The 23,981-nt window shown below is 39.2% G+C and overlaps 1 protein-coding gene across 2 annotated transcripts; it reads right to left on the bottom strand.

Annotated features, from left to right (window-relative positions):
• Nucleotides 1-841: 841 nt before the first annotated feature.
• Nucleotides 842-23,486, bottom strand: DCTD (dCMP deaminase). 2 transcript variants are annotated; one of them, XM_063136115.1, is made up of 6 exons: nt 23,386-23,486; nt 15,985-16,096; nt 14,237-14,372; nt 8,409-8,525; nt 4,813-4,909; nt 842-2,104 (listed from the first exon to the last, which is right to left on the bottom strand). In XM_063136115.1, exons 1-6 carry the CDS (start codon nt 23,433-23,435, stop codon nt 2,026-2,028), a joined length of 591 nt encoding a protein of 196 aa, XP_062992185.1. In that variant the 5' UTR covers nt 23,436-23,486; the 3' UTR covers nt 842-2,025. The 2 variants fall into 2 exon arrangements, with proteins under 2 accessions (XP_062992185.1, XP_062992187.1); XM_063136117.1 differs by having other exon boundaries at nt 23,390-23,445.
• Nucleotides 23,487-23,981: the final 495 nt, after the last annotated feature.

The raw sequence follows: 23,981 nt of genomic DNA, 5'->3' as shown, positions 1-23,981 counted from the left end.
AATTATGGCCCAACAAATATTTTGTTCTACAACTCTCATCAGTCCCAGCCAATGGTGAGGGATGACAGGAGTTATGGCCCTCTGGATGTTTGGTCTACAGTCTGCCCATCCCTAGAACATCCAAGAATATCTGGAGGGCAATAGCCCCCCTCCCCTATTCGATACTATTTGAACTTGAACCTTTCTTCTGGGGCAATTCAATTCCGTAATGGCCTATCTTATATACGTTTACTCGGAAGTCCCATTAAATTCACTGGGATAAACCCTTGTAGATTAACAGACAGGATAACTAGCATTACTTTGCATTGGACTGCAGCATTTCTTCACAATAAGCTGCTTCTTACTACTTATTCAGGTTCTCAACTCTCACTACTCTTAATAATTGGTGCTGCCTTACACTTTTTCTTCTTGTGTAAATACTCCCTCTCTTATACTCTAGTCGATTAAGGCAGAATCAGTGAGGTTGTTGTGTTTCTTAGGGTTTCCTCCACTCAAAATACAGAGACACAATAAAAAAGAAATAAATTTAATAAAAGGTTAGAAGGTATGTAGATAGGCTGACCCACAAATTAAGAAAAGCCTTCAAAAATAATTAAGCAAAATTTCAGATGGAAGATTGGGGAAGATTATGGCTAAATATTAGAAAAGTTTACATGCAACTGCCACCATAGTTTGATGTTTCTTCAGCAACAAAGTAATTTTGATCATTACACTTTATGTAATTATATCACAAACATACAAAATATACTTTGCATATGATTGCAGAAACAGCAGCCCTCTAGAGCCAAGCACACGGTGTAATATAATAATAATGAGACTACTTCAACAAAGTAGGATTTTAATAAGACTTTCATAATACTGGTAGCAAGCCAAATTACATAATGTCTTCATATACAGAATGATTTCAACAGAGAAAATAAGAGCCTACATCACTTTTTAAAAAAAAGCATACAAAAACCTTTGGGATCAGAGACATTTTCAACACAAAGACAATTAGGCAAATATTTTTTTTCAAAATCAAATTGAAGGGGAGATATTGAAAGCTTTTGATAGCTTTAGCCAATGTTCCTGAAACTTATGGCAAGGGGCCAGTTTTTAACAACTAAAAGCAAGCTAAAACTATAATTATGACATTTGGCATGTACAACCTCAGCATGGACTGAATCTCCTCATTTCCCTTAGAGGAAAAGTAGTGATTAAGTTACTTTGGAGGCTGGTTCCTGAATTGTAATGCACAGGATTGTCTAGCAGAGATTTAGACCAATAAACGTATTTCCTTTTAGACATTAAAATCAGTTCCAAACAGGGTCCCATAGGTGAAAGTCTAATGATTTATTCACTTATCCTCTACCAAATGGAAGGTGTCTTGGGGAAAAGGAATTAAAGCTATTCTAAAACTACATTTAATACAAAACATTTTTCAAATATTCTTGCTGATATACTACACTGCCACAGAAGAAGCAATTAAAGAGATAAACATCTGGTAAAATATCAAGGTTTAATATACCAGTATGGATTTCACACAGCATAATATTTCAGCTACTATATAGATGTACAGAAAGACAACATTTTCAGTAATTTGTGCTCCATGCTAGTATACAGAATTGCTAGTATACATGTTCCTTGCTAGTAGACATGGTCCCTTACAGTTATGTCAATGAAGTTGTCTATCAGTTCTCTTAATTGAGTCAATATCTATAGGCTATTAGTTGTGTTTTTGATTCCCTTCAATCACATCAGGTGTTGGATAATCATTCCCAAAAGTAAACAACTTTTTTATTTTTCATATCAAACTCAGGTCTCACCTACAGGTTCCATTTATAGAAGGTTTGGCAAAGTACAGGAAGTCAAAGCTTAAAAGTATGGCAGTGAAGACAAAAATTATCTAGGCCCAACATATTCTTTAGATGTCTTCTTAAACTGTAGTGGCTATTAAAAAGTTATGCCTAACTTCAAGATGAAAGGCATTAGCAGCTTCTAAGAAAAAGATAATCACAATCTTCTAGAGATTTAATTAGATGTAACTCACAGAGGCTTTTGACTTGGTCTGCTGTTAATTGAATCAAAATCAATGACTATCTTACCACACTTTGGTTTGAATTTCCTAAAAATAACGAAGAGAGAGAAAGAAATGGGCATTAGCTAGTGAAGTAGTTAAACATTTTGTTTGCCTTGGTTCCCAACAAAATTTTAAGATGGAAAAAAATATCCTTGGATTCACTCTGTGTTTTATCTCTATAGGAGCCAATTATAGTGCACCATACTGAGAGAAACCCGGACAAGAAAGACTAAGACAAAAAGACACATGGGGTTGCTTAGTCTGTATGTTCTTCAGCTATTGGAGTTCATAAATTAGCCAGGAGTCAAAGGATTTCTAACAACTTAGCTGCAGGAGGTGGCATCATGTAACCAGTTTTTCTGTAACATTTGATATCTTTTTTCCCTGCCAATTTTTCATAGAAAACTTCCAAAGTTTGCTTCAGTAATCTTAGAGCAAAGGGGAAAATACACTGCATTATGCAAGGGAGAGAAAATATAAACTAGTGGAACAGGAATAATTTTAAAGTTACAACTTTAGAATAGTAAAATTAATATCCCCAACAAAGCTCATCCTTTTACATCATTAGAGCATCTGCTGCAGCAATTAGCAAGAAAGGTATTTGGGGACTGTGTATATATTTTACAATCTACCAGTAAACAGAGGATTATGCAAATGGTGTGGATTTAGTGTCTCATTAAGCTTGACAATTCAGTTCTAGAGATTCATTAAACACAGCCGTATCCTCACAAATCAATACTAAAGGCAAAAATAGTCAACACAATGAAGGACAAGTTTGTGAGGATGTTTGCATACACACTTTATCCAGCCCATCAGCTAAAAATGCTGGAGGCAGTCTAACCATGGACAGGTTCTGGGAAGATTTCACCTCTAACTGCATCAGATATGCCTGCACTTCACCAAGTGCCTGTGGTAGACATATAATGCACTGAAGAACTTTAGAGCAGAATTTCAAATGCTGCTTCACTGGTTCATGGTTTCTATTTTACCCCTGAAGCCAACAGTCCGCCTGCAATTTTCACTGTCAGAAATGTGATACATGTAAAATTTAAGAAGTTTCTAAATTAATATTATAAAACATTATCAATTTTTGAAGGTTGAATAATTAGCCTCTTACTACAGCACATTAAACATATCACGAGTTGCTGAACACATTTATCTCCCTAAGTGCCTTTTAAAATCTACCCTTGTTTCCTTGGGCCATAGATTCCATGAGAGACATTTGCCTGAAGTGGCCTCAGGGAGAGGTAAAGGACTATTTCTCCCCGAGAGACAAAAACGCTTCCAATGTAGAATTGTATGTCTTTTGTTTTCTTATTTAATTAAAATACTATATATGGGGGAAACATGTTTTGAATGTTTGGTTTGGAAGCATGTGCCCATAACAAAATGTGAACTACACAGAGAGCTTCGGCTGTGGGGCGGTATATAAATGTAATAAATAAATAAATAAATGTGGGTCTGCTTTTACCTGTTTAAAACTGACCGCTAAGCCATATCTAGAGATAAACAGTGCAATCCTGTGCATGTCTGCTCAGAGACCTATGTGCCACTGAATTCAATGAGAATTATTCTCAGGAAAGCGGGAAAAGGATTGCAGCCTAAAGCTCTAACCTTATATACTCTTACATGGAACTAAGCCCCACTGAACTCCGTGGGATTTACTTTTGAGTAAGGATGCATAACATTGTGCTCTAAGTAGTAAAACCAGGAGACAAGGATGTCTACCTCTAAGACTAGTTGGAGGGCTGGACTAGAACCAATGGTGGAAAATTCAGGGAAGCAGATTTCAACTAAAAATTAGGAGTCTCCTTCACTGGAGGTGTATAAGCAGAGGCAGGATGGCCATCTGTCAGAGATACTACAACTGCACCCAGGGCCAGCCCTCCCATGAGTCAGGGTGGGAGAGGCAGGAGATTGTGTGTTCTCCCCATCCCTAGGAGGGGACCTGTGGGCACTGCCCCTGCTCACCCATTGTGGCAAATGCCACAGTAGGAGAGAGGGAAGCAGAGCTCCTTGAAGGAGCATCCACCTCCCCACACCCCGATATCTCTCACCCTGAGCCCTCTCACAAAGCAAGGAGTCAGGTGAACAAGATCTCCAAAGAGGCCGTCAGCCTGTCCTATTGCAATGATCTAATTTCTGCCCACTCCTGGATGAGGAGAACTGTCTGCCATAATTTTCAAAGAATCCCAACGTATTTGGTGACAAGCACTGCATTTCTTTATGCATGAAAAATGCATAGCATTGATTACTAGAGGGGTGTTTTTTGCCCCACAGATGACACAATAATCAATGGTGGACTATTTAATCAACCGTTGACTACTGTGTTGTCTGAACCCAGTCATCACATTATTATGGATACAAACAGTGCAGAATTGGCTACAGAAACAGTTTGTAATAGGCAATGACTTTCCTGTATTTGGCTGCATCCCCTTTGAACACTTAGGCCTTAGCTAGACCTAAGGTTTATCCCGGGATCGTCCCGGGGTCATCCCTGTTCACAAGGGATCCCGGGAGCAAGCAGGGATGACCCCAGGATGATCCTGGGATAAACCTTAGGTCTAGCTAAGGCCTTAATATCATTTTGCCTACTTACATCATGGTGCATACAAAATGGATGAGACCTAATGTGAGTAGGGGTAAGAGATCTCTTAATGGGCATAGTACTCCACAACACCACAATAAGATCACACAGGCAGATGTCAGGAGAATGGAGGGATAAGAGATAGATGTCCTGTATATTGTCTTACCTGTATATAATTCCAGCCAAATCAAACAAGCGCCGTGCAGCTGTCATCTCTGGAGTATCATGGTATTTGTCAGACATAAAAATAACTTCCTTTATACCTAGAATAGTGAGCAGATACCAGAATTTAAAAAATGAGATGTCTAGGTATATTCAAAGGAAGACTGGTTTAGAATTATACACCCCAAAACAGCATCTATTTAGAGGTGTTTGTGTACAAATCTTTCAGTTATCAAAGTGGCTGTGCTCCCAATAAAGTAGTGCCTGATGGTACAAAGGTTATCCCGCCCTATATCACTAGAATCTCAGGGTGGGGTACAAATCATACAAATGAAACCTTCCAAATAGTTGTTTCTGTAAGATAAACTAGCTTAATTTGGAAAGAGATGGGACTGATAATTAGGCCAAAAATCGTATGAGTCATAGGGCTTTAAAAAAAAAAGTTGTGAGGGATTAGGATTCTCAGGACAAACACATATGAGGGGGTGAAATACAAAAAAAGATTATTTTTTCCTAGGCTGCTCTGTAGGATCATTGGTGGATATATAAAGAATGCTATACATGGAATGCTAAAAATCAGCAATGAACCACAACTGTGAAATTGTTGTTATCCAATTGCCTTCTACTTTGCTAACATTTCTGTTTGCAGAATGTCAAGCTATTACTGTCCATCACTGTGCACAATGCTTTACACTGAAAGACAGGAGACATTTCTTCTCTGAGGAACTTGTATGTATTGTGAATCCTTCCTTAAAAACGCAGTGGGGAAGCCCCATGTAATTACTTAAAGCAGATTCTGGGCAATTTCGAAGCACTCATATCTCTTGCAATTGTTACTTTTGCCTCCATTTCTCCTCCACTCCATTTACTTCAACCATTAACTGTAAGTGTGCCAAACCCAATCCTACTCATATCCCAATCTATCAACACGTTATATTAAGGTCACATCCCAAACATGTGAAGAATGGTGACAGAGAAAAATCCAAGAGAAATAACTGAGAATGGGCTTGTGCAATATATGTCAGGGAGACTGTTTAAATGGTGATTGGTTTAACTTATTCACTATTGTTTATAAAACAAATACACAACGACAAAAGCATTTATTATGCATAATTGATTTGGCACATTTTGGAAATCTTGCCCCATTATTACCTGGAGCATTATTTGCCTCAAAAATTAAAGAAGTACACTGCTCTGAGGTATTTCAGAGGCTTTATTACTTGTAAAATAATGCTACAAAATTAACCTTAAGTAGTCTTTATTAGTAACATTATTATTAGATACTTCTTACGTTTATGTACCTTACACATATTATTTTACAGATTATTATTTTACATTTATAGTATATTTTGGCACTTTTATTTTATAATTGCCCTTTACATGTGTTATGTAATTCTATCATAGCCATGAGTGGGGGGGGGGGAACTTATTTTGATGCCATTATTTGTTCTTAAATATAACACATATTAAGTCTATCCTTTCCCCCTTCTTGTATTACAATCCTGATAAACTTAGTCTAAAAGTGAGTAATTGCTGAAGTCTCCTCTTCCTCTATTTACTAACAATCTGACCAGCCAATACAGTTGGTGAATGTTAAATTTGTAGCAAACCAGCCCTATTTATAACCCACCTAAAGCTCTTCCATTTGTGGCAAAGGACATTATATAGCTCAAGACAAATGCAATAAAAAGCCAATTCTCAAAATTTGGTTTTACTTTCCCAATATTTCATCATACCTAAGTTTGACCAAAAAACCCAAAACCTATTTATTTATTTTATTTATTACATTTTTATACCACCCAATAGCCGAAGCTCTCTAACATATGGGGCTATGCAGAGAGAAGGCTTAGATTAGGGCTGTGCAGAGACTCCCCAATCCGCCTCGGAGGCCGATCCAGAGCCCCCGAAGCAGCCCCAATCCACCTCGGGGCTACCTTGGGGGTTCCTGACCCGCCTCAGCGCCAAAGCCTCAGCGAAATTCAGGCCCTCTGAGGCGACTCGGAGTTTTCTGGGTGCTGGCTGCGCAGCCGGCACCCAGAAAACTCTCCCCACTTACCTGGTGCCTCTGCCGTCCTCTGCAGATGATGGAGGCACCAGGTAAGCCCCCTTCCCCCCCTTACCTGCGTCTGCCACCGCTGGCTTGGGTCCGGCGGCTTCCACTGCATCCTACTTCCAGGCTTCAGCATTGTCAGAGTGGACCCAGGTAAGTGGGGAAGGGGGGGCTTACCTGGGTATGGCAGCTGCAGCAGATGGAGGTAAGTGGGGAATGGGGGGGGGCTTACCTGCTGGCACTGTTGCCGCTGCCATCTTTCTTCTGGAGGCTTCCAGTGCCGCCAGCGGAAATGAAAGGGAGTAGGCTGTGCAATATCTTAACATCGTGCAGCCTACTCCTTTTCATTTCCAGTGGCAGCACCGGAAGCCACCAAAAGGAAGATGGCGACGGAGGCAACAGGTAAGGAGACTGGTGGGGGTGGCTCCGAAGTGCTGAGGCGGCCCGAAGCTTTGGAGCCGATTGGCTTTGGTTTCGGGCTGCCTCAGCCTTTGCCCAAACCGCCTCAGATCTGGTTCAGATGGGTCCAAACCACCCCGATCCATTTCGGATTTGGGGTTCGGATCCAAGGCGGTGCACAGCCTTAGCTTAGTTCCCCACCCAATGACACATTCCTTTCTTTTCTCAAAGCAGAGTTCTCCTTCACTTCTGCAGGGGAAAACATGTACAGACTACTAGTCCATCCAGCCCAGGACTATGCATGTTGACTGGCAGTGGCACTTCAGGATTCAGAGTCTTTTCCAGCCCTACCTAGATATGGCAGGGACTGACCGTGAGACCTTTTCCAGGCAAAATGCGTGCTCTCCCACTAAGGTATGGACATCCCCCAAAATAAAGAGCTACACTGGGGGACAATGGTGCAGCAGGAGCATACCACTGCTAAGAGAGGGTGTCCTAACCCTCACCGACAGGTACGGATGCACCCTAGGGATCTCTGAAATATACAAGTCTTCTCCCTGAACCAAGTCATAATGATGGGCATTTTACTGGCGTCTAATAATATGAAGAAAAGCCTGTCAGATCAGTACACCTGCTACAGTGGCAAAGATTTATAAGTATTGTAATGAAAGACATAATTATAAGAGAGATCCTACAAGTCTTATGACATTTATGACCAAAGAGATAAAATCTTCAAGTGCCTACCATGTCTGATGTTCAAATTAAAATGTTACATATATACTCCCAGGAGATCTTGTGTCACACAAAGTTTATTCTCCCCTCCCCACCCCCATTTTCTGTTCACAATGTGTCAGAGCACTGTAAATTGACAGTAATTACATGCAATGCCTCCACAGTTCCTTGGCAGCTCTTGGTCTAGGAAGTTGCAAACTTAAATTAAAAACAAGCTAAGAATCACAGAGGATGCAATTAGTACGGGAAAACCTGGCACTACTCAAGTACAGAAAACACAATGAGTGCCTTAAAGGTTGATAGTGCAATTAATTCAGATCTAAACAGCCACAATTTGAAAACCAAACACATTGGTGATGAGGTACCAACGAACAGGCAGCACAGCAATACTGACAAATCAAGCTGGCACTTTTCCTTACCTGCCTGGATGATGAGCTTTGCACATTCATTACACGGAAACAAGGCAACATACATGCTGCAGCCTTTCACATCAGCAGAGTTCTTGTTCATTATGGCATTCAGTTCAGCATGACACACTGATTAAAGATAAAAAGAGCTCAACAAATATTCATATGTGCATTCATTAAAGTGAGTCATCAATCTGAAACTTAACAAAGTGTTACGCTACAAATGCCTGCGTCCTTCCAGAGGCAAACAGCCAGCACCATTTGTCACACAAGTGAGAAATTTAGAAGGGAAAAAGGGAGGGGAAATAATACAGAAATACCAAGATCAATGAAGGTCAAGCCGTCTGGTCAGGATTGCAGTGAGTAATGAAATCATTAAGCACATTAACATGGCCATTCATGAACACCTACAGGACAAAACAAAGCCATAGGCTGAAGGCCAAGTAGTTTCAGCCACCCTAAGTATGGCAATATCTCACAGCACCAGTGCTCCCAGAGAGCATCTAATTGCCAATATAAAGGAGCTCATTTATGTGTTTACATGCATGGATAAGAATGTGCTTTTGATTATGCAAGTGCCCTTTGTGTTCTTAAGAGCATAGGGAGTTATGAAGTATAAACAAGCAGCTCTTGCCTCCAGGTAAGAGAACTGGTAACTAAGCTTAAGAAAAAGTGAATAGTACTAAGAATACAGTTTAGGCATCATTTTGTGCTGGTATCATTATCACTAGCATCTAGTAAATTAGTCTTTTGAAGTGCTGACTGATTTGATAGCTACAACGCTGATTTGATAGCTACAAGGTCAGCTTGGAACAATTCCAAAATCTATGGTTTATTTATAAGTCCCAATAAGCACCATACTAGAAGCTTGAGAAAGAATAACTTCATCCAAAGGGAGAAAAACCTCTTTTTGAAATACGTTAAATAAATTAGCACCCATTTGTCTAAATTTTAAGAATTATGTTGTGGTTGATAACAGATTGCATGTTCTAGTTCTGACCAAAATCCAAAGGCAGGCAAACTGCAGGTATGGAGTATGCCCAGTGAGATTTTCTTGAATTTATTTTTTTATTTGAACAGCCGATTCCATTGCCATATTGTAACCTGCTTCTGGAAGTCTGCTGCCATTGGATACACAGAACTAGTTGTATTTCAGTTCTCTGGATTCTGGCCTATATCTTCAAATTTATGAAGTATTTTTGCAAGACCAGTGAAAACTAGAATCCTGTGTGATCTAGTTTTAAGTAACAACAAAGATTTTTAAGATTCCAGCAAAGATTCCACCTCAACCTTGCAAAAAAACTGTATTTGTGGATTTCAAGACATCCTATGAAAAATCTAGCCAATGAAAAATAGCAGTAATACTTAAAAAACCCACATTGCAGCTATGTTTGGAAAATACATTCATAATTATAATTGTTCATTTCTAATGAGCATTTTCATATTATTTATTTTAAATATGTGTTTTATATATTTCTTATGTTAACCACTTAGATATATTGTGATATATAAATAGTGGCAGGGAGCAATCCTATGGCCCCTAGTCAATACCTTAGAGACCCTGATCTGAGGTGAGAGACCTCGGAAAGGTAATTAGAGATCTATCCCTCTCCCTTGAAGCCAGCGTGGAAAAAATTGTGCCTGGCTGGCCTCCAAGATTGGGAAAAGGGGATGTTTCACTGGGTGGGATGGGGAGGAGACTGGAGAGGCCAGGATACAAGCCATCCTGAGCCTCTTCCCCTTATTATTATTATTTATTTATTTATCTATCTATATAGCACCATCAGTGTACATGGTGCTGTACAGAGAAAAACAATAAAATAGCAAAACCCTGCCACATAGGCTTACATTCTAATAAAATCATAATAAAACAATAAGAAAGGGAAGGGAATGCACCAAGCAGGCACAGGGGAGAGTGTCTCCTTTGAAACACTGGCACTACACAGGCAAAAAAGTCCATCTAGCCAAATATAGATGGCAGGAGGATGGGGTGACAAATCTTGCTTTTGCCGCTCCTCTGGCATGCATAGGATGCTCTTAAGCCTCCAAGTTCGGGGGTTTACGATCATCAACAGCACAACCTATAGCACTGCACCCCAAATAATAAATAAATGAGGCATATACGCCAACATAATTTAAAAAAATATATTAGTCAAATTTTATTTTGCATAGCCAAGCTGCACAGAGACCTTCAGCTATTGGGCGGTATAGAAATGCAATAAATAAATAAATATGTGTTTCCTAAAACATGTATTTAATCAAATCTGAATCTATCTTATATTGAGAAGCAAAACTGCTCAATATCAGCTCTTACACAAGTAATAAACGTTTCTATACTTGCCAGGAATATTCTATTTAGGCTAGTTGTTGGGCAAGCCCTCCTGTAGTTTTGTGCAAATAGAATACCAGGGAAATGAAAGAAATACACATAAGTTGTTCATTATATCGAATTGCTGTGAAAACAGTAAATCATAAACTACAAACTAGACTTCTGCATCTGTTATAAAACTAAAAAAAACATACTCTATCTAAGCTCTGACTAAAAGCAAAAATGTGCTATAGTAATTTAATAAATTAGGCCTTCAAATCTGACTTTGTCAACTAACCAAAACAAAGAGATTTAAGCTGGCTAGCATTGTGAAAAACAACCAATACTGTAAAATTATATTTTTCTAAATGACAACTAAAACCTTTTAGGTATATATATGAATAAACAGAATTGGTAAGGGGTGAAAGTGGGGACACACTGTAGTTGTGCAGCAACTTTCTGGTTTCCAATGGACATTCTACTAGAAAGACAAGTTAAGACTTGCAAAACCCAAAGGGTCTGCAAGCTCCCTTTTAAAAAAATCAGAATTCAATTTAAGGGAGTTAATGCTTTCAGATGACACTGCGGTTTTGTCACTAAACAAAAAGTATAATCTTGTTTGTATGCATGTTTAAAAATTCCAGTTGGAGCAAGATTGAAGCCTTACTGAAGCCACAATAGATGATTTACAATGGGCGGGTTCACATGTCACACTAAGCCACCCTATGAATAAGCCACAGGGTGGGGTGTTGGTTGTTCACAGAACAACCCACAGTATGCCCCACAGACAATGGGTCTTGCCGTGGCTTGTACCCCCCTCCTTCCCCTTCAGTCATCCTGTGAGCTCCCAGGTGCCTTTGCAGAAGATTCCATCTTGTCTCCTCATCCCAGCCCCCTCCTTGCTCCAATTGTTATCCCTCTTTTGCCACCTTTAAGAAATTATTGCCTCAGTGCTTCAGGAGTAAGCAAATATGTTTTCAATTTTTTATTATTACTTTTCCCATGTTCTTTCGTAAATTGCCCAGACAGGGTTTGTAATTTGTACTATTTTTTTATCTAGTCAATGTCTTTGTATGTTTCAGTCAAAGGAAGTAGTGGAGTAGGAAACATACAAGGAAATTGAGAAGATAAGGCTGCATATAGGCTGATTTGCCCACAGTCCAGAAGGGCCAGGGGGGAAATAACAGTAACACAAAAGAGGGACGCAGAAGCACAATTCAAAAGCATCAAAAATGGGGGAGGGAAACAGAATAAGAACACCAAAGGGGGGGGAGCAATATCTCCTCCTTAGCAATGTGATCCTCTTGCTTTTAAGTGATGAACAACTTCTTGTTGTGATCCAACAATCCAACACTTCCCCGCCTCTTTAGCAAGCCCAGAAAGGGGAGATATGGGCATCCTCCTCTTTCTGCTGCTCCTTTTGCAGTTACTGCTGGTGCACAAATTTCCCCTCTCTTTACTTCCCAGCCTTTAAATTTCCACAAATTTTCCCGACAATTAAAAAAACAAACTCCAAGGATTGCTGAATAGAACAAAGCAAATGGGTGCCTGCACCAGCAGAACTTACACCTGCGTGTGCTGCCTTATCAATTTTTAAAAAAAACAAAAATGGGGAGAGAGATTTACACACATCAACAACCATGGGTATGAACAACCCTACAATAAGCCAGGGTTCGTTAGGGTTGCTTGTTTGCAAAAATTAAGCCACCCCATGGATAACATGCCAGGTTTGGATGACATGAGAACTTACCATCGCTGCCTGCCCATGATGGGTTGTTGTGTCATGCAAAACCAGTCAATGGCTGGATTCAGACAATACAATAAATGCACATTCAATGGTTGAGTGTGGGTTATTGTTGAAAAACACCATGGTTTGTTAACCACAAACAACTTCATGGGTCGTTCGTGGGCAACAAACCATAGTTAGTTAGCAGGGCTAGATTCAACAACAACCCACAGTTCAATGGCAACCCACTCTCAACTTATACTCAACCCTTGAGTGTGGGTTATCATGTTGTCTGAACCCAGTCATAGAGTTGCATCTGAAACTTTGCCATATATTCAGAAATGGGAAAAATGCTTCCCTACTTGAAGGTAAGTCTGTAGGACAGGAATCAAAATGGGGTATGAGGATAAGTAGCACTTGAACTAGTTTCTCTATGAAAACTTTCAAGCAGCTTAAATCAATTGCACTTGCTGAGACTAAGAGTTACCTAACTAGGGTTTGAGCTTACTGATATCTCCATTTCTTTTTGCATCTGTAAGCAGAAGGTGCCACCAAAATAGGCAGGCTCTGGAAGATACAGCAGCCCATATTTGGAAGAATAGGTTGCAATTTTCTCTATTACTTCCCAGAATAGTGGCTAAGCCGTGATAAGAGGCAGAATTGTGCACTGTGTGATAAAAGCATAACAGTTGGTATCAATTATATTGGCATATAGTTTATTTTATCTAAACTTGTGCTGGGCTGTATAATCTTCACACACTGCTGTTTTAGTTTTGTGATTGTAATGATATTATTTTAGTTGTATTTTATATTTTTAAATTGTTTATATGTACCACCTCGGGAGAGCTCTGCTCTGAAAAGCTGCATGCAAATATTGCAAATAAATAAATAAAAATAGAACTTCTGAAATTCAGATTAAGAAAGGGAGAAATCTTTAATATTCTCAAAATTGAAAATGACAGCGAAATATGTAATTATTTGGAAATATAAAAAACAAAACCTCAGGTTCTACGGATCCAGTTTGCATTTCTTTATACTGGCGTGAAGATCATTAAGCAGGCAGTAATTAAATATGTAGCATTACCGTAATATATGGATACAATTGAATTGTAAGTACATAAAATGGCTAGTTGACGTTTATATGTAAGTTTTTATGAACTTATGAAACACTGTTTTAATTTACACTAACAGTGCAATCCTATACATGTCTACTCAAAAGAAAGTCCCACTGAGTTCCAATTGCTTTCAATGGGATGTATGTTAATTGTACAACTCTCTACTTGCACCAGCAGCTGATGCAATCCTTCTTACAACAATATTCATAACAGCTCACCAAAGCTTCTGCAAGTGTTATGGTTTATTAGTGACCAGTCCCAGTGCACTGAGAATATAAAGAATGCCTTCCAAGATATCCTTGATATGTATCAACTCAGAAAGTGCATATTTTTTCTGCTGAGCCACTGTACTATCATGAATAGCCAATCTTAGCATTGAAAGGTGCATCTAGGAAACCATCCAGCTGAAGAATCTGCCCTGACTGAGAATGATGAAAGAGATAAATAGATAGCAGTTCAGTAAATTCAGCAGGAAGCCCAAGTAGATTCTGGTTAAGTGGGTAGAATGGTGTGTGAAACATGAAAGGGAAGGTTACTCTTTCTGGAGGAAGAAAGTGTATAATTGTGTTTAATTTTAGTCCTACTATCTAGTGGCCAGAAACGAAGGAGAAAAATATTTCCTGACAAAACAAGAATATTGTTTATTTTATAAAACAAACAAACAATTTAATTTAGAGATAATATTCTTTACCATAGGGATATTTTGTGTCAAGTTTACTATCTGCTGTTCTTGTCCAAGGTAGCAAGTCATCACTGCATCCGTTAGGCATGCCGTTGTATCCGATCCCAACAATCTTGTTTTCTGAATTCACAATACATGCACCAACCTAAAACAGTACAAACACTTTGTTTACTGCTAGAATCAGTACTCACTCATTTTATTTTGTGACTCAGTACTCACCTAAATTTGTTTGTTCTAGACGAGATTGCATTCCCCCTATAAGATTAGGTTAGTAATCTGTGGGAATTCACTGAACAAGTTCTGTTACCGGAGGCCCAAGTGGTCTCAGTGGCAAAGAGTGCCTTTCATCAGCTAAAGTTGGTAGTCCAGTTGGTACTCCCTCCTGGATAGAGGTAGCCTAGCCATGGCTGTCTATGCCCTAGTATCTCCAGGTTAGACTACTGTGTTGTGCATGGGACTGCCTTTGAAATCTCTCTGGAATGCGTAGTTAGTTCAAAACAATGCCAGTTACCAAGCTACTAACTGATACTGGATGTTACACACATTTCACAGGTACTTAAAAAGCTCCATTTCTGAGAACCACTCGAAGTCCTGATGCTTCACTTTGAAGTCCCGCATAGCTTGGGATCTGGGAAACTTATTATTTATACACTAAGATCTTATTAGAAGTCTTCCCTGGGGTGCCACCAACCAGAAAGATCCTTTCCAGTTTTGGTGCCCCAATTGGAATTCTCCTTCCAGGAAGGCTAGCATCATGCATACTTTAAACTCTTGTAGGCACCAAGAAAAAACTGCTTTTTTCCTCCAGGTTTTTATCTCCAATGAATTTTTATTTCTGTTGTGATTGCTGTTAGCATTGTGCTTTATTGTTGTCAACTATCTTATTGATTGTAAGCCATCCTGCACATTCCAAAATGAATATTAATAAATAAATAAACAACCATGCAATATTCCAGTTCTGTTTAAAAAGCATAAAAATCAATTTAAGCTCAATTAAATAGTGAGCTTTCATACAGCATCTCTTTAAAAAAAAGAGTTCAAAAACAAGCATGCAAGATTAAAATGTCTGCATTGATCTTCACTTTAAAGCCTTCAAGCAATTGAGAAACATCTTGTCTACACTACCAGTTTGCTTCATATGAATGATAAACCAAACCCTAAATCATCTTTGGCTGGGCTGACTGCAACAATCTCCATGGTGTATACATTTTCACTGAAAATGTAGGCACCACTGGAGATTGTTCTTGCCTCATTCAAATTGCACCATCCTGAAGGCAAGTGTTTCCATTACAACTGTCCAATGTGCAGGTACAGACTAACCCCATATTTGCTTACTACAATTGCACTTTGTGGGCCAAGCTAGTCTGTCCCTATTTCTTGATATACACTAATAAATGCAAAAAGGAGTTAGAATCTTTCTGAATACATGCTAAATTATATGGCTAGATCAAACTCTAATCTCAAATACCTCCAGTTTCTTCTGCAGTTATCCCGTTCAGCAGTATTATCTGTAACTGTAGATTTAATTTGTGAAGAACGCTTCCCTTGTCTAGTGCCGAATGAAAGCAAGCTTCCCAAGGAAAGAGTAGCTCAAGTTACCACCTCACCTATAAAATCCTAACAGAACAACAAAGGTCTCCCTTGCTGTAACTTGGGTTAGCCTAATAATTAGATTGTTTTGAATGGCCAAAGTCTTACTGCTGTATGATTTTGCAACAGACATTTCAACAAAGCCAGCCTGTAGGTCATATTCTTACCTGAGAATTTGGATCCTTGCTTCTTTGAGCCGACAGGAAAGCTACAGCCATGAAATATTCAGGCCATTCTAAATAGTCATCACGTTTTTTACAGGTCGTTTCACAACCATACCTACAAAAATCAAATAAAATGACAGTAATTGTTGTGACTTGCATGAACTGTTTTATTTTTTAAAAAAAACTCTATTAAGTGTACTTTGACCCCAGTGTTTGAGTCTTTGGAAATAAGTCAATTACTGTGATGTAAAATTCCAGAGTGGCACCAGAGTTTAATTAGTACAACTAACGGAGCAGCATCTGACCCTGAAGGTTACAGATTCAAATCAAGAATTTAATGGTGGAAATATCAGTGTTCATATCTGCCCAATGCCTTATGAGCTACACTACTTTTCAAACTAAAAAGGCCAAAAGGAGACTGAATTATCTCATTTAAAGCTGCAATTTGCAGTCTTTAAGCAGTGCAGTGCTAGCTATTATCTATCCATCAATATTACCTTCTTCGGAGAAATATGGAAAAGGTTACATTCCGTGCTCCAGCATTACCAACATTTATAGCGTAGTCTTATGCATGTTTATACAGAAAAAAGTCCTACAATTCCCAGCCTGATCAAGTTCGCATGGCTGGCTGAAGGGACACTGGGAGTTTTAGGACTTTTTTCTGCCTAAACATGCACAGGATTGCATCTTAAATTGCTTCAGCAAAACTGCCTATTCTTAATTGTAAGCATCTAGTACATTTTTATTTGTTATAGCTAAAAAAATTAAAAGATAGGAAACATCCTTTGCTGAACATTTTTGAGGTGTTACAAGCCCAGTTCGCACGATCAAACAAGTTTGTTTTAATCCCTGGTATCATATCCCTATTTACCCGCCTCGGTGCAGCATTGTGTCATTTGAACCTGGCTGGCATGGCTTGTTGTAGGGGACATGACAAACGAATAATAAGAGAAATGGTGCCTGGCACATGTCAGGGATTAAACAAGTGCAAAGTGGCCCAGTTATACCTGTCATAAGCAGTGCTGCTGACCTACATTCTAATGTCATAAGTCAAGTGCTCCATCTTTCAATTTCTTTAGAGGAGAATCTACAGCCAACCAGTAATGGACCTTCATATTTTTATTTTTATTTTGCATTTCAGCAAACATAAATAGGCAGATAGAATGATGAACCAAAATAGCAGCATTTCAAATAAACTCCTTCCTCAAACAGCCTATATGCACTATACTATAGTGATTGTGGTCTAATTCTTTAGTTAGTTAAGTAGAAGGGACAATACTTTCCACAAGAATTCAAAGCGGGTTGTTACTTGTAAAAGGTTTTTGCTCCTTAAGCAATACATTTTGTTGTCCTTGGTCAAACAGATTTTTTTAAACAATGTGAAAAACCTAAAAAAAATATTTACACTCATCCCAGTTTTGCTTCCAGTACACACCACAAGCAGCCATCCTTCTTTCTACCTAGCTTTAGATACCAGAAAAAATATCATCCATCTACTAGCCTCATCTGATGGCACTCAACGGTAGCATCTAAAATTCAATTTGTAGGTTTTACGTACACCAAGACACCTCTCTCATGTCGGCATTTCCTAATACACATCTCATTTACTTCTCTTTGGAAGGCAATCACACACATCCTGCATTTTAGACAACAGAAAATGATTGCTTTGAAAAAACTCCTTTACAAGTGACCTGCAAGGACCATAGAAAGCAATGGACTTTTACTCCTATTTTACTTTTTCTAGTGTACAAACAAAAACAAACCTTGAAGCATTTTTTCTCCATGCCTTAAGTCTACACTAAAGTTGATCCAAAGGAAAATACTCTGCCAAAAAGCAGTGCTTCCGTGGTGGGCTCACTGTTAAAACTCCCTTTCCTTGGTACTACACAACTAATTTCCTTTCTCATGATGTCACTTCCTCACTGATATCTCTGGAGGCTTCAAGAGAACACATATCAGACAACTTGCTAAAAACCAACTCTTTTCCAACTTTTTTACTCCTTGGGGAAACCCCTTGAAGGACAATCATTACTTTAGCCTAAACTAAGATATAAAAGGTGTACAGTGTATAAATTGGATTTAGCTAAGACATCAGTCAAGACAAGGCAATTTGTTCATTACATCATGACAGAGGGTCGGTTTAAAGGCTCAGATGAGCCTAGACTTGAAATTAAACCACTTCAGCTCTACCAAGCTTCAGTAGGAAAGATAGCACTCTTTCAAGGAACTAAGACATAATAGATGGATTCAGATGAGTTATTTCCCCATCAAAACATAACTTTAAACAGTTGCCAAGTATCAGTATCTTCACAGGACTTCTTCTGCAATCAGCTCCAAGGGCACCAAACTAGATATGCTAGTAATCCCTCCTAAACTGAATATTCTCAAAGCACAGAGATTTTTTTTTAATTTGAAGGATAGGATATACAGAAACAAATAATTAATATTGCAGCAATGCCAGATGAGGTAACCAATATTATTTCTGAAAGGAAATAAAAATAGCTAAGTTAGAAATTTAAAACCATTGGGTTATATTCAATGGTTGCCCAAGTGGACGACAGCTTTCACAACTGATCTTTCTCTTCCCCTTCTCCTTCTCTGCAGCCCTGTACAACATGGCTCAAACTGTGCAGGAAGGAGACACTTTTCGTGTGTGTGTGTGTGTGTGTGTGTGTGCACAAGGCCTGCATTGGGAAGGGAGTGGGGGAAGAGAAAGACTTGTCGAATGTGGAAGGCACCTTGCACAACCAATGGATGAGCCCATTATACCTTTAATGGTGTGAAAATTGTAATTAATCTCCAGGATATCAAAAATGAGATTTGCACTGAAAGGTAGCATTTACGTGAATTCTATCTGAAACTAAAAGAAATTTTGGATTGATGATATGGGTTTTCCAGAAAAAAATATCACTAGGTTCATTGCGTTGAGGTATTTGAATAATTTGCAAATTTTCATTTTGCATCAGAAAATGTCTGATGCCAGGATAGGCAACGTCTATTTCTCCAGAGGTTTTTGCCTAGCGCTCCATGAGCCCTTACCATCAGTTATACTGGCTAGTACACAAATAAACACTGGAAAAATTCTTGCCCCTCATCATTGCTTGGAATCATGTAACTGAAGATAATGAGGGAGGGAATCTTGATATATCTATTTTTTAATTTAAATATGATATATTAATATATTATTGACCAAATATCAGTTGTAGCAAAGAGCCCTAGGGGATAAGTCCTCTAAACCAGTGAACATTGAATTGAAGATACGATAAGGGAGCTTCACAAACAATCAACTGCAAAACAAATTCCTGAATTTATGAAGAACAATAGATCATAATATTACCTTTCTTTTGTACCAGTTTCTGCATGATATTTAAGACAATTCCCAGGGCACAAGAAATTATTCATCATACTATCAATAAAATGCTTCTCTAGAAGGAAAGTAAAGGAGTTCTAATCTTTTGTTTAAAGGCTTTGAATCAGTGGGAGGTTTGGACACTCAGAGACATCAAAGTTTATCAACAAACAACCTGAATTGCATTCTTCATTATGTTGCTTCTTTGCAGCCAATTTAAATTTAGTTAAATAAAGCCAACAGCATGGTAAGCTATCTTGGATAAGAGCAGCTTGGTAACTCTTTATTAGGAGAAGCACTATATAATTCAGTGGTAATCTATTTATACACTTTTATACTGGTGCACCCATGCACAAAGTCCTCTGGCCGGTCACAAACAAAAAAAATATATACACCCAATTCCATGACTAACCCGTCCTACTCAGAGAAAGGCCTCTTCCCCAAAACTGTGAAGAATTGCTGTTCTTTAGGTTTGACAAAAGCAGACTGGATAAAAGATTAGTTTTCCACCAAACAAGGCTGATCCACATAAAGGCTTCCCTGTTCATAAAACCTATATGTATTCTCTATCTCATTCTGTACCTATCCAGAATGTGTTATAAACTGTGCTAAAATTTAGTCATTTTACACTCATAAACAGGCTAAATATTAATAAATGTATCTCAATAGTATTTTATCATATTATTCAGCTCAGGGATTGAGATATATTAAGGCTTTGGCAATACTCCACCTACAAAAGACCACATTCATCACCTTGGCTAAATTTCTTTAGACATTAACCTTCCTCTCTCACTATCCAAGGGCATCAGCTGCCTCCTTTACTTTTTGCTTCACAATCAAGATGAAATGCCTGCATAGAAAGGTTTTATCTAAATAACTGTACTCTTTAAAATTGCACACTGCCCCCTACTCAGAATATTGACTGTAATCAAAAACCTCTATAGAAAATAATATTGTTTATTATTTATGGATTTCCAGACTTCTAGCAATAATCAGTTGCTCTTGAATACCATCAACGTGTAATTTTTTTCTGTAATGCACAAAGAGTTTGCATTCACAACACTGTGCTATGCATTTAACTATTTTTGTATTTTTATTATGCCTATGTCTGGTTTGGGAGAACATAGCAAAATAACATAAAAAGCAATTTGGGGGAATAGCGAAATGCTGTATTTTGAAATGATTTCTGATATTAGCAGCCCCTGAATTTTGCAGCTTCATTGTGAAATACAGAAATTCCAGTTTTATAAAGATTCCCTATAGTCTGATTTTCCACACCTGTTCTAATGTCACACAGAATTCAAGCAGGTATCCCGGAGCAATATTTATCAGCATGAATAAAAATGAATACTTTGCAAAATACTACCACCAAAACTTGTTAGTTTTCTTGTAACCCAGTTACAAGCCTTGTAACTTTTCAAGATCTCAATAAAGAACTGCAGAGAAGTCAGTAAGATATCCAAATCTCCTCTGCTTTATCAATATCATCCCACACCATGCACCCAAGCATGTAGCCAAGAAGGCATTTCTACTGCTGTTGCCTTTGCTCATCCACTTCACATGTTCTGCCTCTCATAATGAAGTGGGCAGTGGACCCCCACTTACAGATCTTCTATATTATGGATGGTCAACTTGTGGCCCTCCAGATGTTGTTGGATTGCAACTCCTTACCCAGCACTGCCAATGCTGAAAGATGTCTTGGCTTACAAATATAGACATCTGTAGAGCCACAAGTTGCCCACCTCTGTTCTATGCGCTATTATTCCCAATCTCTTTCTCTTTGTAACCTCCATGACGCTTTTAAACTGCAGTATTAGCTTCACCCCATCAGGTAGCAACCTCCCTTTGCTTAGAGCAGAGCATTTCTGGTCAAGGAAGCACTTTCCTTGGCAAGAAATGACATGCATGCTGCTACTCTGGTTAAATTTGGGGAATGCTGTGGAACTGCATTTTTAAGATTTCCCCCCAGTTCCATAAGTACTAAAATCACCTCAGATAGTCATTGCCCTCCTTAATCTAAGCACCCCCTCTCCCCACCACCTTGGAGTGGCTCAAAGCTTCTACCATGTGTTCTAATTGTGAATGTGTATGAGTTGAACAAGAACATTTTTGAGACTTGTTCTGTTGTGTTGGCTCATTATCAGAAGAAAATCACTAACGGTCAAAATGAGGAAAATTACAGTCTGAAGCTATCTTGTCTGGAGTACGGGGGAAGGGTGAAATACTCAGAATTCTAACACACATACTAATCATCCATGGTGTTCCCATCATTCAGTTGTCAGTTATAGCCAAGCCACCACCACACACACACTTCTTTTTGTCTTTCCCCAAAGAGCACACCCCACAAACCACATATACATAACGTAAGTCACCAGGACTTTACTGGTGACAATCTATGTTACTCTACAAATAAATGTGAAAGGGTATACTCCAGAAAACTTTAAGACTTATGTGCGTTACAATTAAAAAATGACAATTGCGTTCTGCAACAAAACACTGCTGGGCTGGAGTAATCCAGTTCAATGTCCCAGCCAGCCATGCCCTCTCTAAGAGTACTCCATTCCCCTCACACACCCACATACTCGCCACTGTAACAGACACTCAGCATGGTCAGTCTTCATATGGCTATGTTTTTTGTTGCCCTTTGGGTTCCCCCTAAATCTTTTATTTGTAATTCTGCAAACCTTGGCATTCCCCAAGTTTGCTAATTCCTAGTTCTCATCTACGGACAGTGCCAATGTGAGTGCAGGATTGAAATATATGCTGAAATATCACTAATACAGAGAACAAGGAATAGGGTTACAAGGAATAGTGCTGACAACAAAATGCTGCAATGTGCATGCATGTGTTTGCACACCAAAAATTTTAAGTTTTGTATACTTCTTAATGTTCACTGATTTTAACTTTTGTACACCATCACTTCCATGGAAGTTGAGTTTAACTCTATGGCTGCATTCACACAACATGACAACCCACACTGAAGGCTGAATGTGGATTGAATGTGAGTTGTTGTTGAAACAGGGGTTGTTGTGTAAATCCAGCACTAACAAACCATAGTTTAACCATAAACAGAACCCATGGTTTGTTGTTGGGTTGTGTGTCTTTCTGAAACAGCAAAACAAGAATGGATACATGGTTTCCAAACCCGTACTGATTGCACACCCTTTCAGTCCAGGTTAACTGATATAGAATAAACTCACTAAAGACTTGAGCTTATTCTGTTGTGCTGGCTGGGAATGCTGGGAATTGTAGGATTTTATTAGGTTTAAATATGCACAGAGCGACTAGAAACAGCCACCTACAAGTTTAAGTTTGGGGGAAAATCCACCTTTTTATTGCTCATCTACTCTAACTGCAAGTACAATTGGGCTGTTCAAGTGACTTATTCTGAACTCCTATGCACACTTATCAGAGAGTAAAGCCCCACTCAGCACAGTGAGACTTACTTGCAAGTAAACATGCATCGCATTTCACTGTTAAAAGGTAACTATGGTTCTACGACTAATTTGTATGAAGCAGCCTGACAAGGGAGGAAGCTATATCTGCCTTCAGAAACACCTCTGTAAACCGTCCAGAGAGCTTCGGCTATGGGGCGGCATATAAATGTAATAAATAAATAAATAAATAAATAAATAAATGCACTTCTGTTCAAAGAAAATAACGAAGCTTTAAACTAAAAACAAAAACACTTTTAAATGTATCGTACACTCTCCCCTCCCTCCACATTTTGGCATTTTGTGCGATTAAGACAACACGTGTTCCCCATTATTATTATTATTATTATTTAAAAAATGGAAACTCAGAATCAATGTCCAACTCGTTTAAAAAGAACACTTCACCCCATATCTTTCGGTGCAGGGGTGGGGGGGGAAGCCAGAGAATGGGTGTGTGGGGGGGGATTCAAGCCTGCGTCGGGGTGTCCCCATTCAGTTGTCCCAGCAAGGGGCGGGGGGGGGGTCTGAGGGAAGGGGACTTATCTAAGCAGCAGCCATTCCGATACAAGAAGTGAGAGGGGCACTATGTGGGACCCGACCCACCGAGACTCATGCCCGTACCCACTGAGGCAGCTGGCCTGCGAGCGGCTGCTGCCACCGCCGTTACTCATTCCGCTGTAGTCCGAAGCAAGGCCTCCGCCGCTCGTCTGCTGGAAGCTCCGCTTTGCGATTTGGCGCCAAAGTTGCCGCCGGGAGGAGGAGCATAAAAGCGGTGTCGGTGCAGCCTAACCTGAAAGCCACGCGCGTTCACAACTTCCTCGTCCGCTCAAACTCCCCTCAGCTTTTCTCCGAGGCGTACTGGCTACAACCTAAAGGACGGCTGAACGCCGCCAAAAGTTATGCCGCCTCTTGGACTTCATTTCCCAAGATGCAGTTGTAGTTCGTCAGGGGTCAGAGGGCACTACAACTTCAATTTAATTGTATCAAATCTAGTCAGTGAGAGCCGTATTGCCAGGGTCCCAAAGCTCATTCAGTCATCTTCACACTGTGCTATTCAGCAATTGCTGGATTTTCCTTATTTGAAGGGATGTCCCGCAGTATCACACTCGTCTCATAAAGCATATTATTTCAGAACACACCTCTGTGTAATACAAGAAACAGTGCAACCTATGAAAAGAAATAAATGTGGCTTTCCTTATTTTAGCAGCCCTTGCTAT

This window comes from Elgaria multicarinata, chromosome 10 (genome assembly GCF_023053635.1).
Source record: "Elgaria multicarinata webbii isolate HBS135686 ecotype San Diego chromosome 10, rElgMul1.1.pri, whole genome shotgun sequence".
Lineage (NCBI taxonomy): Eukaryota > Metazoa > Chordata > Lepidosauria > Squamata > Anguidae > Elgaria > Elgaria multicarinata.
The sequence above is the reverse complement of the archived record's forward strand: the minus strand, read 5'-3'. Positions and strand labels throughout refer to the sequence as shown.